At 33.8% G+C, this 15,446-nt stretch overlaps 2 protein-coding genes across 3 annotated transcripts in view; one reads left to right on the top strand and one right to left on the bottom strand.

The window, feature by feature from the left end:
- LOC111050100 (AMSH-like protease) overlaps positions 1 to 9,693 on the bottom strand; it is a 29,695-nt gene extending 20,002 nt beyond the window's left edge. Inside the window, exons 1-6 of the mRNA XM_039420022.1 lie at positions 9,454 to 9,693; positions 8,677 to 8,775; positions 8,603 to 8,624; positions 5,772 to 6,022; positions 1,487 to 1,679; positions 429 to 566 (exon numbers count right to left, since the gene is read on the bottom strand). Coding sequence (XP_039275956.1) covers positions 429 to 566; positions 1,487 to 1,679; positions 5,772 to 6,022; positions 8,603 to 8,624; positions 8,677 to 8,775; positions 9,454 to 9,551 — 801 coding nt within the window. The 5' untranslated portion in view covers positions 9,552 to 9,693. The remainder of the gene's footprint in view (positions 1 to 428; positions 567 to 1,486; positions 1,680 to 5,771; positions 6,023 to 8,602; positions 8,625 to 8,676; positions 8,776 to 9,453) is intronic.
- Positions 9,694 to 9,749: 56 nt separating this feature from the next.
- LOC111050099 (PC4 and SFRS1-interacting protein) lies at positions 9,750 to 14,820 on the top strand. 2 transcript variants are annotated; one of them, XM_039420843.1, is made up of 2 exons: positions 9,750 to 11,481; positions 14,685 to 14,820. In XM_039420843.1, exons 1-2 carry the CDS (start codon positions 10,024 to 10,026, stop codon positions 14,805 to 14,807), a joined length of 1,581 nt encoding a protein of 526 aa, XP_039276777.1. In that variant the 5' UTR covers positions 9,750 to 10,023; the 3' UTR covers positions 14,808 to 14,820. The 2 variants fall into 2 exon arrangements, with proteins under 2 accessions (XP_039276777.1, XP_022192041.2); XM_022336349.2 differs by lacking the exon at positions 14,685 to 14,820 and adding an exon at positions 12,764 to 13,507.
- The last annotated feature ends 626 nt before the right edge of the window (positions 14,821 to 15,446 follow it).

The following is a 15,446-nucleotide window of genomic DNA, read 5'->3' as shown; positions in this document are numbered from 1 at the left end:
GACACACAATAAGCTTCATAAGCTTCAACATAAACATACTGAGCCGCTTGATGAGATTTTTATAATATTATTGCAAGATTATCGTATCTCGTTTGAAATGGATCGATCAATAAGAATTGAACTTATTATAATCAGTATTAAGAGAATAAACAAATATCCTACAGTGAGATCCACGTCAAACTGTCAGCATTCCTTATAGATAGCACCAGTGATTTCCATTCAACCAATGCTGACAGTCTCAAGAGAATCAACCTATCAATTCCAATATTTGCAGGCTAATAATTTTCTACCCTTATTAGTTGAAAATAATACCCTTTTCATAATTTTAAAATTATTTTTATATTATTAAAACATTATCTTTCAACTAACAAGAAGAAATACGTTTTTAGAAAATATGGTTCTATCCATAAATGTATAATGAGACTTACATGAATCCAACCGAAGGTAACCAACTCGTTCTGATCTTGATAATCGAATATCTGCTCTTCTTTCTGAGTGATGCAAGCGTCCGACTTTCCTGTTTGCAGAGGCACTAATAGATGTGTTACGACTAGCTTGTTGTACTCCTGGAAACAACACAATTCTATCTATCATTTTACCCACCCGTTCTTACACATAATTGAGTTGTAAAATGAAATATATTGACAATACGAGGGAAATATATACACATTAAGTGAAAGACTTTTTCTTAACAAGTTATTTTATTCAGTAAGCTTACTTAGCGCAATAACACATTCTCGACGACAAAAAAAGTTCAAGAATAAAATTTCTCGTTTTACACGAAAGCTTGGATTCGATTGATATAGTGAGATGTACATTCTAAATTCAGCATCCGTTTCAAAAAAAAATTCATAACGGTAAAATAAACGTTTAACATTGGTTTTCTTGTCTGTCATTAGACAAAGCAGATAACTCTAACCTTTTCTTACTCCACACCATTGTCAAATTGTACATTTCAAATATTCAGTATTTGAAAAAGAATTGATGATTATTTAATCAGATATACCGGGATGACTTTAATTACAACTATTATACAAGGCTGTAGAAAAGGAAATGTAACGACAATGTTCTTCTATGAAAACTACTGACTTCAAATCGTCAATTAAATTGTAAAGCATTATGATTGGTAACGGAAAATTAGAACAAAGCAAGCAGATATTGGCGCTGCAGATTCAGCCTGGGTTTTTTATATTGCAATAACAGTATAGTGCTGGCATAAAAGTTATTCTCGTATTAATTATGTACCAAGAGCCTTTTAATATTATTTGGTTCATATTTATTTCAAATGAAGTTGAATTCGAGTAAACAAGATATTTTATTCTTGAACTTTTTTGCCGTCGAGAATGTGTTTTTTCTAAATAAGATTATTCAATAAAATAACTTGTTAAGAACACGTCTTAACGACACAGCATCACGGCCTCAGTGACTGCATTAATTGCAGTCTATACATCTATACAATCAGTTTCAAGGACAGATTTGTACATACCAGCACTCCGCCCAGAATGCCACAGGTTTCAATGTTGTTGTTGGTGTTGGAGGATGCGATGGAGAGGAACTTGTGCATGAGAGTGGACGGCACGACAACCGTTCGCAGCGCGTGGCGCGACGTGTGAACCGCACTCAGCAGCGACGGCTTTTTGCTGCGATCAATGTCGGGTCGGCTGTCTTTGGCTGCTCCACTAAAAACCACATCAAAATTGTTTAAAACTCAAGATGGAATAACAAGTTATTAAAGAAAATTACTAGTACCCTCATTAAATGTTTTATATACACAAAAATCGTTTCGAGTAATCATTCCATTTTCAAGTGTCAAAATGAACTTGTTTAATATAAACACAACTACCTAGTTTTGAGCACTCTTATAATAATTGAACATTCAAGTAGCCCTATTAGAAAACTTTATTGAAATAACAAAATATTTCTGTTCGAACTGATGTGGTCGATTTCAATACATTAAAATTATAATTAGATTACAAAATTGAACACGGTTTAATCAGAGATGTTTTGGAATTGATTCTCAATTATACTAAAAAATATCATTGTTCTGGTATCAAAAAATATCACTGTTCTGGTAAAAATAAAACTGGTTCTGATATCATTCTAATAAATCTACATTCAGATGGTTATCATACAGTGTTCCGATCCGACTCATGTCCAACATTTCTGTGGGGTGGTGGTTATATCGAACCACATGACGGACATGTGTGGCATTCAGCATTCTAGGCCGTTTTAGAGGCCATTCAAGGCCTTGATTGGATCTTAACGCTGCATGGCAGGTGGCCCCGGCTTGAGTGTTGTTTTTTAGAATATAAATCTTTGGTCATATCTAAACGTTTGACGTTTGGTAAAATTGAACCTCAAATCATTATTTCACTAAGACCTAGTTGTTTGAAAGTCAGGGGAGAAACAGTTTTGGTTGGAAGCCTGAAAGTATTTCCAACTATTGTATTGATTGGTGATATGGCTAGTAGGACAAAAAAATGAGATGAGATGAGATATGATCAAACGTCCATGCTTAATTGATGGGATTCGAACCCGCGACCAGGTAGCACTAGCAGACAACGCCTGCAACGCCTTAGTCAACTCGGCTATCTGGCTCGGCTAATAGGTCCTTCGACAAAACATGTTCTTACCGATTTTTCGAGACACCCGCCGCGATAGCGAGAAGTATGGCCTGGTCCCATTTAGAAAACCTCGTGGGGAATTTTTAAAGCTGTACAACCTACGACACTAATCTTCCACTACTATTGAGAACCGCGAGCTCGGTATAGAACGATATAGAGAGAACCGCGAGCTCGGTGTGTCCTGGCTTGCAAAAAAACGTCCGATAGCTCGCTTTCACCTATATACTAACAGATGTCGGTATGGCATGCCCTTAAATGAATGAATCGCACACTAATGAGATAGAATTGGAACAAGAAAACAATGTTTTGTCGAAAGATGTTTTTGGGTGAAAAAGGTAACTTGAATTTTATTTAACACTCAGATATTCTGATTGGAATGGTTTATATGAATTTCATGATGTAGATCTAGCTCTTGATTGTTTCTATGAATTGATGAATAATGTCTTCACTTTGCATATACCAAAAAATAAAAAAATGATTAAATCTAGATATCCAGTTTGGTATACGAGTAATATAATTCAAATGATTAAATCTAAAAATAAGTGTGCGCGTAAAAAATCGTTCTCCAGATACTACTTGAACAAATTCATAGATTTAAGAGCGTCAATAAAATCAGAAATAAATATAGCTTTTCAGAAGTACATAGACTCATTGCAATGCGAAATTAAAACCAATATGAAACAATTCTGGAATTACGTAGGGAGTAAAAAGGAATCAAGGTCAGGGATGGTTTGTTTTGAATGGAATGGATGTAAATATACCAATCAGGAGGTGCCTCAGGCATTTGCTGATTATTTTTATTCAACCTATATTAATCGCAATAACAATAATGATACTTCACCTCCCGAAAACGACAATGAAGCAAATAATATGAATTACATTCTGCCACCTCTTGATAAATTTCAAATGAAATTTATCTCTGAGGAAGAAGTCAGCTCACCCATAGATAACCTGAAAGCCACACGCTCTTGTGGACCTGATGGAGTGCCAGGATATATAATAAAAGTATGTAAGGATATACTCACTAAACCCTTGAAATTCATCTTCAACTTGACTCTCAAATCAAATAAATATCCTACAAAATGGAAAGTTGCTAGGATAACACCCATCCAAAAATCTGGTACTAAAAATATAATCGGAAACTTTCGACCGATTCTATTTTGAACTCAGCAATCAAGGTATTTGAGTATATACTTTACAGTAGAGTATTCAATCACGTAAAGGCTGTAATTTCCCCTTTTCAACATGGGTTCATGCCTTCGCGATCAACGGTTACTAATTTGCTGCAGTTTTCCCAATCTGTTTCCTCTGAGCTAGATGTACAAGGTCGCGTCCATGTAATTTATTTAGATTATAAAAAAGCATTTGATACAGTGAATTTCAAAGTACTTTTGAATAAGATGAGAGGTTTCGGACTGTTTGAAAGTCTTATTACATTTTTTAAAGTTATCTCTATGATAGGAAATCTTAGGTATTATTCAATAATCAGATGTCTCTTGAATTCACTAACACATCAGGTGTCCCTCAGGGATCAAATCTTGGCCTATTATTGTTCTTATTACTAATAAATGATCTTCCTGATTTCATTGGAAAGTCCGGTATTCTGCTGTTTGCTGATGATGTCAAGTTCTACAAACCTATATCTGATATTCATGATTGTACCTTCTTGCAACGGGATTTGGACGGTGTTCAGAGGTGGTGTGGAGTGAATAAATTAGAAATCAATATTTCATAAACCAAGTTCATTATCTTTACCCGCCAAAAAATCTTAGACAGTACAGTTATAAAATAAATGATACTTTTCTTGACAGAGTAACGAGTATGAGAAACCTGGGAGTCCTGATGGACCCAGCACTTGAATACAGGGATCATTTGGCTCATGTCATGAATTCGGCCAAATAGATCACTAGGGTTTATTTTTCGTAATTGTAAGCCCACTAGATGTGAGGTCATATTGAATATTTATAATGCAACAGTGAGGAGCAAGCTAGAGTATGCAGCACTTGTTTGGGAGCCCTCACAGAGCACTGTCGTTAATAATTTGGAGATTATTCAAAATAAATTATTAAGGTTTCTCTATTTCAAAAAGTACAATACATTTTGTCCAATAGCTTTTTCCACTGAAACTTCGAGGTCAACATTTAAAGTCCAAAAATTGAAAACCAGAAGATCCATTAGAGCATTAATGTTATTATATGAAATTCTAAATAATAATATATTCATGCCAGATTTCATAAATTTGTTAAATTTTCATGTTCCATGCAATAGACCAAGACTTAATATGCTATTTCAGATACCGTTTGTCAGAACCGCTCACCATTTCAATTCCTACCTAAATAGAACAATGAGATTGTACAATAGACTAAACCCATTCTATGACCGCTACAATACATTCAAAAAAACTTGTGAAAAATTATGCTGCTAAATTGATGAATGAAATATTATTTTTGAGCTCTACTAAATCCCTTTTTTTATCAAATGTTTCTTCTTTCTATATGTATCTTTCATCCTATACCCCTTTGCTAACTTTCCGGAATCTAACCCAAATATCGTTCTCTTCAAATCTTATTAGTTATACTGAATCGTGAATATTTTATGAAGTGCGATATTATTTTCTTTTGTTTTCTTTTTTGTAAGTTGATTGTAATGTTATACTATCATATATGTCATTAAGGCTCGTACTGGAGTTTGTGAGCCTTTCTATGTTTTCTTGGAATAAATAAATAACTGATACTGACAGTAACCTAATTTTTCATCCACCATTTTTTGTATCTTGTCTGAAACCACCGCACACTGATTTGAAATTTTCACAGAATTGTTTTGAAATATTGTCTCTTTTCTGTTTAGGGCTACTTATAATATAAATAGAAATAAATATCTCAGAACCTTTTTTGAATTATCTTATCACAACATGTTTCAACATTCATGCCATTTTCAAGTGATATCACTGAAAATGGCATGAATAAATGCTGTGAATGGAATGGTTTGATAAAATAATTCAAAAAAAGGGTACTGAGATTTTTATTTCTATTTCTATTTGTTTTGAAATAATATACATAAATACATATTCGAATCTAATCCGCCTTATTAGCCTCCATCAAGCCTAGGGCACATGGGAGGATAATGCTCAGTAGAACCTATGCTTACCTCGTCGGTATGGGGACAGAAACAGGAGTAGGAAAAGGAGTAGGGGTGACGTCATCAGACGGATAGAGGAGCAGATCGGCGGGGAGGGGGGGAACAGGAGTGACACTCTTGGCCAGACTCCATCCGTCGGCGGGCAGGCTGCGTTTCACTTCTGATGTCATCAATCGCTGTGACGTCGTTGCCGCTTTTCTTGCCGCCGCTTCAGCCGCCTCTCTCTCCAAGCGTAGCCGCTCTTCTTGTGCTCTCCTTTCCTACCAACAATAAATAAAATGTTATCTCCAAGTATAGTAGTACAAAGCACAACTATACAATTCACCAAAAAATGTATTGTTAGTTCAGTTTCTGTAAAAAACACAACTATTACAATTGTCTTGAAAATATTTTTTGATCAACGTAATTGTGTTGAATGAAAAGATTTGTAATTGTTACAATCACTTCTTCATCGGATCAACGATGAACTTGTTTTTGTAGTTGGATCATTATCAATCTCTATGGTGAGATCCACGTTATAAAGGCAGTGTAGGGAGATAGGAGAAAAGGGTTGCCACATCTCAGCCTTGCCACCCAAAAAGCTGATACTGTTATATCTCATCAATTTAACTGTTCATTATTGTTGAAAATTGTTAATCATATTTTATTTGCCAGGAAAATATATTTTATAAAGATTTAATAATAAATTTTCATTATTGAGATTAAATATTTTGTCAATTAGTTGAATTTCTACATTGTTGATAAATGATGTGGCAACATCGTAAAGCGTGAAAGAGATAGCTCCATCTGCTTTCATGAATGATAGACAAGGATAGCAACACCATTGCAAATCACACACTGCCATTATAATGTGGACCTCACCATAGAAGAATGTGAATAATTTTAATGAGAATTACAGTTCCTTCCAGAATGTAGATGTTCACCATAAAAACTGAAGATGGCCAGAGACTTATATTGCCTGGCTGATTAGATAATGTATTGGACTCTCCAATAGATTTGGCATACTGGTTGATACCGTTAATTTGAAGAAGGGGACCGTTCTGCAAGGTATTAGTTTGAATTGATTGATTCCCTCAATAGATTCTAATATTTCAAGGCTTTCTGATTTCCACTAAGTCAATTGCGAAATGAGCCTGAATCGTTCATTCCTGAGTTTCATTGAGGAATGAATATTTTCAGAGATACGGGAGGTCGATTTTCAACAATTTTTACGGGAGGTCCAAGCGAATTTAATTATTGACTGGCTACTTTATTTAATGGAGATAATTATTTGGAGTGTAGTTATCTGGTACTCTTGAAGCTTTATCCAAATTCATTCACTCAAGAAGTAATTTCAAATAAAGTTATCATACATTCGAAATCATTAAACATGCATTATATAGATTTCAACTCCTCCATAAAATTAACATTTCCCACAAGCACGCTACACACAGGGATACTATACTACTAGTGTCCTTTTATGCAGCGAAATTTAGTCTACTCCTTTAAATTTGTTTTTATAATAGTCACATAGGATACAAAACGTGCTTGGGTGAACATAAAATAAATAAAATGTATTGCTATAAGAATCAATTCACTTTTTGTGTAGTTGAGAAGTTGATATTAAGGTACGGTAATTATTCATATTAGATAAAAATACTAAGAAATTGTCAAAACCCACAGATTTATTGATACTTGGAAAGACCGGTTTCGGTTGTTACACCATTGCCAATCTCTGATACACAATGGTCAATCAGTTTATCAGAGATTGAGATTCTGTTTATCAGTTTATCAGAGATTGACAACCGAAACCTATCGTATGAATAAATCTGATTTTTGACAATTTCTTAGTATTTTTATTTAATAAGAATCAATTCTATCTTATTTATAAACCACTAGGCTACACGGTATCATACATTTTAATTTTACAAAAGAAAGTTGAAAGGAAGTACACATAATACAATCTTGAATTGTTCAAGTTAGATGAGATCACAGATCTAACCCGTTCTTGTATCGATTCTTCAATCAGAAAACTTATTCTGGTCTGTAATGAGAGACTTTCTGAATTGATTTATTTTTTAATCTGGACTTTTGTTAGATTAATTGCTTCAGATTTCAAATTTGTAAATTGCTAGAGTTCAAATAACTTTCCTTGTGAAATTCATCAGTAGTCATAAGTTTTAATTATTGCCGTGTTTATGAGCAGCTGAATATGCTGCACCAGACGCTTCAGCACATGCAAAGCTTATGGATACAACAGTAATGGAACAATCCGTAAATCACAGGATGTCTCAGGCTACAATAAAGTTGAAAGTTTCAAGGGATAAGGAGAGAACTGAACTGACAGATGACTCTCGTCATCCCCTGCTTGAACATCTGTGACTGGTCGTTTGAGATTCAGGAAAAGTTTCATTGCAATCTGTAATGTCCCGTGTTGTTGGGGTCCATCGGGTGGCACAGTAGAGGGGTGAATCGGGATTAGAAAGAATTCTACTAAGAGAGGAGTTGCCTTTTTCACTTACTTCTTACTGCTTACTTACAGGAGTTGCCTACTGGGAATGATTTGTCTTTTGTGATATGTAAGAGAATCAAACGTCTGTAGGTTGGTGTGTCAAGACGAATTCGAGGGAATAAGGACTCTTGCCTGCTGGGTGTTGAGAGTTTACAGCGAATCAGAACGAGAATTGTCTGCCCAAATGACCACAGCTTTATAATTTTTTGGAATATGTTATTTGAAATCCTTTATGAGTAAATTTCTTTTACAATACGAATATGCGAGTTAAAAAACATAGTTCTGAATCTAGTATTTATTTTTAAATTGGAATGTAAATTAATTTTCACGACTTCATGCTTGTATAAACTTGCTTGGTAGTTATCATCAACCTAAAACAGTGCCAGATAGTTAGGCTATGTCGGAATTATTCAACATACTCACGTCATAAATTTCATATATAGACCAAAGGCATTTTCAAGGTTTCCTTCGTCGTAATAGACGTTTGCCATGCGTACCATTTCAAGTCCAGACTTGAAATACCTGCAAAATTTAAAGCGATTAATTATCTTGAATGAATTGAAACAAAAAGTGTAGATGATAAAAAAATGGATGTAGAAAAAATATTGAAAGGAGTTTGTTGAAAAAATTTTTTGACAAAAAAAACAGCTTTTATCAATATTTAGACCAATAATTGAATTACATACCATAAGTTTTATATCTCAAAATACAATTAAAACTATTCCTATATATGTAGTACTTCCTAGGTGAAGGGATGGAGCTTATAATAAGAAAGTTATCAATAGCAGGTTCTCCGAAATCTAGGATGGTGACCTGTCAATTTTTATTATAAATGAGTAGGTTTTATTCAATAAAGTTTAATTGTTGAAAATACATCTCTCTTCATGAAATTTAAAAAACTCAAGTTTTGCTTGGTTTGGAGCATTTAAAAAATGAAGAATATGCTAAACTGACTCAACATAAATAAATGTTGAGATTTTTGAATCATTAGTCTTACACATTATGTAGTACCTAATGCTAGTTCTTATAACCTTAATTTATATTGGCTAGTAATGCTACCTTTATAGGTATGAAGCAATTTTCAAACAAATAACCAGCAAATTAAATAACTTCTATTTAATATCTTTAAATTGATGTTAGTATTTTAGGTTCGAAATTAATTTATCTATTACAAATATTTCAGAATTTAACTTGACTTACCTGCGTGCTGGAATACTAGAATTCAATTCAACTGTATTCCCAACATCAGAAATTTGTTTCAATCTCATTTCTGGAGTAAGAATATTTTCATAGTCCATTTTGATTAATTTCTGTAATTCCAATAGGCCTAAAAATTCTTATTCGACACATCAAAATAATTAACACTTGTAATTTTCAATTAAAAAATATTTCAGAATTTTAACCTGACTTACCTGCGTGCTGGAATACTAAAATTCAATTTACCGGTAGTTCCATTACTATACAGATGGCTGTGTTTCAATAACAATATAATATCAATGATAAAAATTTAAAATAATTCATAGCTTTGTAAATTACTTTTATGTTATTAATCATTTTGGAAGGAAATATTCCGAGCAATAAATCAGACAGATTTTACCAGTTACACAAGTAATGTTTAGGTCATTGAGGTTGGTCATACTGCTTAAAATTTACTGTTGTTTCCTGTGATCCTGTGTTGTTAGTGTTTGCAGTTTTTAGTGAATTTATTAAATTATTGTGAATTTTTAAGAAATATATAAGTTTTTTAGCCTTTGGGCTTGCATTTTAATCATGGCAAAACGATACGGACCCGGTGATAAAGTATTCGCTAAAGTCAGAGGCTACCCACCTTGGCCCGCGCGAGTAGAAGGAGTCGCTGACGAGACGCCTAACAAAATGAAATATCATGTATTTTTTTACGGTACTCGCGAAACAGCAATTTGCAAAACAGAAGAACTCTTCTCTTATATTGATAATCGTGAAAAGTTTGGCAAGCCTATGAAGAAGCGTGGTTTTAAGGAAGGTATCGAACAAATTGAGCAAGAGTTGGGATTAACCCCAAAAGCTCGTCCCGCCAATCTCAATACTAGCACAGCTAGCATAACCCCATCTGAGAACGACAGTGATATCGAAGGAAATCTTGTTATCGACGAAGCTCCTCACGGAAATTCAACGCAAAAGAAGACTCCTAAGGCAGGATTAACAACACCCAGTCCAAAAGTGAGTGCTACAAAAGCATCCAAACGAAAGGCAGCTGAAGTTGACAAGTCTGCAGAACCTGAAGCAAAGAAGAGACAAGATACAACGCCATCTTCGGCTGAAGCATCTCATGACAGTTCAATTGATGAGTCATCTGTAAAATCAAGATCTGGACGAAAAATTAGACCAAAAAAATTTGCTGATCAAGAGGGAGCTGAATCGACAGAAGGAGAATCTACAAAGGCAAGTACTGATACTTCTAAGGAAAAAAAAGGACAAAAAGACATGATTTGTAGTGTTGAATCTTCTATTGACAATGTGTTGACAGCTTTAACACCCGGTGGCCAGGAAGTGAAAATAGACTTGAATAAAAATAAACCAGAATCTTTCAAAAGCGATAAAGCTAGGCTTCAGTGGCACGCAGAAAGTTTGAAAAAAGCTCTTGCATTGAAAACCAAGATTGAATCCGGCGAAATAATTCCTGAAGGGATTAAAAAAGAGCTAGAAGAAATACACCATTCAAGACTTAAAGTGATAGAAGAAATGGGTAAAGGATGCTCGGCAGAAGACAACGACTTTAAACTGGAATATTTAAGGATTGAAGCACAGCTTTTAGATATTGATGTGCACATCCGTGGAAGTCTTAATCTTGTTCGTGCTGACCCGGATAATTGTTTGAGGCTACTTGATGAAATGATGGAAATCCAACTCACACCTTTAATGCTGAAGAAGCATCCCGAATGCGTGGAAACTATTAAGAAGCTGCGTAAGTACATCGGAAACACATCACGATGGAACATGGATGAGGAGGCCGTCCAGAACTTTACATCAAAGGCTTCAATGATTCGGACCAAGGCGGAGTACGTATACAATAAACTCAAGTCCTTGTTTACTGTCCCTGACGGTAAAACTTTCCGAGAGGCTTTTGCTGAAGAAGTAAAAGCTTTCAGCAAAAGAACTGAAAACTTGTCCGTCGACGAAGTTTTCCGACTCACCAAGGACCCGACACCAACGGCGGCGTCTCCTAACAAAGAGGCAACCGGTAAAGAGGTAGATACTCCTTCAAAGTAATCACTTTTTACTAGATTTTGTATATTATGAGTGTGTTATCTATTGTGCTAAAGACATAGGCCTACTTTAAAGTTTATAACTACAACATTTAAAACTTCAGCATAATTTTTATGCATTATTGTCTGATATATTTCAGTTATTTTTTATTTTTGGCATGTAAGTGACGTTTTTCATTCCAAGGGTTTGTTTTTATATAAAATTGTTGGTCTTGTAAACGGTAATAGGCTACGGTAGCTAATAAGATGTGCGCACACCACATGATAGAAAAGTCATTGTTTATTATGTGAACGCCACTCGCTGTTGTTTGTTTGTAAAATATGTGCATAAAGGCTACTACTATTAACCTTTTACAATTTACAATACTTCAAATTTTTTCTCAAACAGGTCCCAGAAAAGTATGTTTTTTTTGTTTTTTTTTTTTTTATATGTTGACTATCATTTCTGCAATATATCGCTACATAATATGCAGTAAATTTTGGTACCTTGTTTAATCAATTTGATTCGCCTTGTATTATGAGTCAAATGTGATGTATCTTATTCAATTTTGTGTAATAATCAAATACTGTACCTCTTATTTATTTTATTTTGAATGGCAACCTTAATTAAAACTAATTGCCATAATCCAGGTCAGGTGACAGTCAATCATTTCAGGTGGATTGACCAAACATTCAAGTAGAGAAATAGAAATAATTATTCATTTTTTCGTTCTATTGCAGAGTTCTTCCTGTAAAGTTTTATTTTGAATAATTCAGTAGAAATGAGGTATTTTTATAAAGGTGTGTTACATAAAGTACTTTCAGACGTTCCGAGTTTTAGCGGTCTTGAAAGGGTATGAATATATCCTCATATTATGAGGATATCTATATCCTCCTAAGGACCTAACCACACACCCTAATGTGACCACTTCTTAAAATATATAAGAAAATGAATGTTATATATTATTATTTCTTGATAATCTAGTTAATAATTTTTTTCCTCCCAGTATCTTACAGAAGATAGTATTTTTGTTCAATTATCTTATAATCTAGTTAGTAATTTTCTTTCGTTCCAGTATCTTATAGAAGAATCGATCAATATTATTCAAATTTTGTTATTAATTTTTGTATTCTCTTTCTCCTTTTAATTAGTTTGGTGTTTATTAACATGATTATATTTCTATCGAGAACACACATACAAATTACTTATTAATAGCTGTAGTTGTACAAGATCGAACAAGATTCCAATATTAAGAAATTTAATAAACATTCCTGATGTGTTTCAGGAGTAGGAATCATATCTGGTAGGAGTAAAGGGGAAATTCTTCATTGATTCATAAAGGGAAACGAATTGACAGTTCTAATCTTAAGCATTACTCTGCAATTAGCATTTTTCAAAATATATCTCATATTGATCAATTTTACTTTAAAATATTTCGAATTGAGTTGATAAGCTGATGGCCTTCAATAAGTGTTTTTCAAAATATTACCTCTGTGTCCACAATGTCTTACCGTACTATCTTATCAACTACAAGACCATACTGTCTTATTAACGTACTATCTCACTGTTTTATCAGCGTTCTTATTATTTTCAAAACTTGTGAATATTTTATCCATTCAATTAGAAATTTCATCTATGTTTAACTACAGTAAACATTAAAATGTACGTTCGTCAGCTACTACTATCCTCTCAAACTGTTTGATGTTCCCTGATAAATAGATGTTTGTATAATCTTATACTTTATTAGGTCAATTCACGTAGTAATTGTAAATATTTTTAGGAGATTGGTGATGTCTTGCGAACACAGTATGATTAACTGTAGGCATATCTCTACTGTATCATGACTGTTCCTATTGCAATCATATTATTTATCACAAACTAAAGATGGTGTAACAACATTATTATTGTAAGAAGTTACCTTTCGTTTTGTTTTTCAATCAATTATCAAGTGGTTTGCTTTCTTAATGAGTATTACTCATCTCCAAATCAAATATTTCATTTTGAATCATTAAATTTTTGTATCAAAAAATTGGTTTCTTATTACCCTATAAGCAATTTTTCTCAATATTTCATTATGATGTAACTTGGTTTCGTCTTTGAAGCTGCAGTAGATCTTCGTTAATGCTAGTTTTCACACCGATTCCTCGACGACACGACAGGACAGGAAGCTGATGAGGATGAGAATGACGTATCAAAAATCAGCTAATCGGAGGGCTTCCTGTCCTGTCCTGTCGATTCGTCGAGAAATCGGTGAGTGCAAAAAGGTCATTTCAATTTAAATCATTGACTGAGTGATTTTTGAAAATGCATGATATTAGAACTCAAGACATGAGACAGTAGTTTAGAACAATAAATCGACGATGTTTGTTACTTTTATATAAATACTGTGGTGCATTCAGTAAAAACCACTCCCATTAGCTAGTACCGCTTAGGGACATGCGCAGCAGAGAAAGCATACAGCAGAAGTCATACAGAGGCGCGATGTTGCCGTTCTGAACCGGCCAGCGTTCTCTAACTTCTAGTGACTGTTCATGTTCTCATGCTACACATGCGAAGTTTCCTGTCTTAAAGCAGTCAGACGACTGACTCTTATCGACTAATTGGCAACTGTGCTTCTACCTATTCATCACTGTAATTGGCTGATCTCCCTCCATTTCTCTGCGCCGAATATTCCTCAAAGTCAAAAGTAATTTTGTACGGACTATAGTTATTTAAATTCTCTATTGCAGAAGTTGAAAATACAATAAATCTTAGGCCCGGTTGCACAGAAGCCGGTTAAATTTTAACCGTGATTAATTTTAGGAGACTCAATTACAGACGGCCTTTTAGAAAAGACGGCTTCTCTGATTGGTTCACGTGAAATTAATCACGGTTAAAATTTAACCGGCTTTTGTGCATCCGGCACTTAATTTACATTACTAAGGTAACATAAATAAACAGTTATTGTCTATTCCTCAAATCATTTCTATTACAAAAAAAAAACAACTCAAGTTTCATCTTGGTCTCGAACAAATGTCACTGATGATGATTCCACGATCATTGAAATTGTATTTCGTTCCAAGATTATAATGGATAGTCAGGAATAGACAGTAATTTTGCTTTTTCCTTTCGCCGAAGTATGAAGAAGTTCTAACAATTTCCAGTCAATTTATGTGTCAATTTTGCAATATGTAAAACCTATATATCTTTATTGAAACATGTTTTAGGCACCACCAACAGAAGGAAGTTGTTTGTTCATTGGTGCAATTCACAGAAAACAGAAATCCAAAAAACACAAAAAGACAATGAAAAAGCCTAGATTTCCGTTTACACAATGGAATAAAAAATAACGATTATATTCTATTTCACTGTGTATATTTATTTATTCATTTTATTTACAATGCAAATGACACTAATGTAATAACATTGGTAGATAAAATAATAAGGTAGTCCTTGTACTATTTTTATTTTTGGTTATATAAAACGGCAACTTAAAGCTTTTCATTTTTGTCTGTTTATTAACAAGTTATAACATAAACAAAGCTATATAGCTATTCTCTGGTAACACATAAATCTAAAACGTATAATTATATAAACTATACTGTGAACGTGAAGTATCAATTCACTGGTCTGTGGCAGTGACCACGTAATACAAATTTGTACTATGTGGTCGCTATGTAGTGGAGACGCTTGCACACAGAAAACTTGAATGGTGATAATTTATAAAATTATTTGTTGCGTTCAGCAATAGAGGAAGAATAAATCTTCAACACCATAGTAATTATGTCCCCACACAAAGGAGGACTAGAACTTCATCATTGCCCTAATAATTAGGCTCTTTTGAAATTAATTGATTCATTTGACCACCGGATATTTCTGTCGGATTAATGAAACTTTTGTGTTGTGAAAAGCATAATTTTCTTATGCTGTCCAATACAAAAGTTTCATTGATTCAAGTCTAGTAGCACCAAAGACCTTAAAGAGATATA

Source organism: Nilaparvata lugens, chromosome 2 (genome assembly GCF_014356525.2).
Source record: "Nilaparvata lugens isolate BPH chromosome 2, ASM1435652v1, whole genome shotgun sequence".
Classification (NCBI taxonomy): Eukaryota; Metazoa; Arthropoda; class Insecta; order Hemiptera; family Delphacidae; genus Nilaparvata; species Nilaparvata lugens.
Note: the sequence above shows the minus strand (reverse complement) of the source record. Positions and strands in the feature narration are given on the sequence as shown.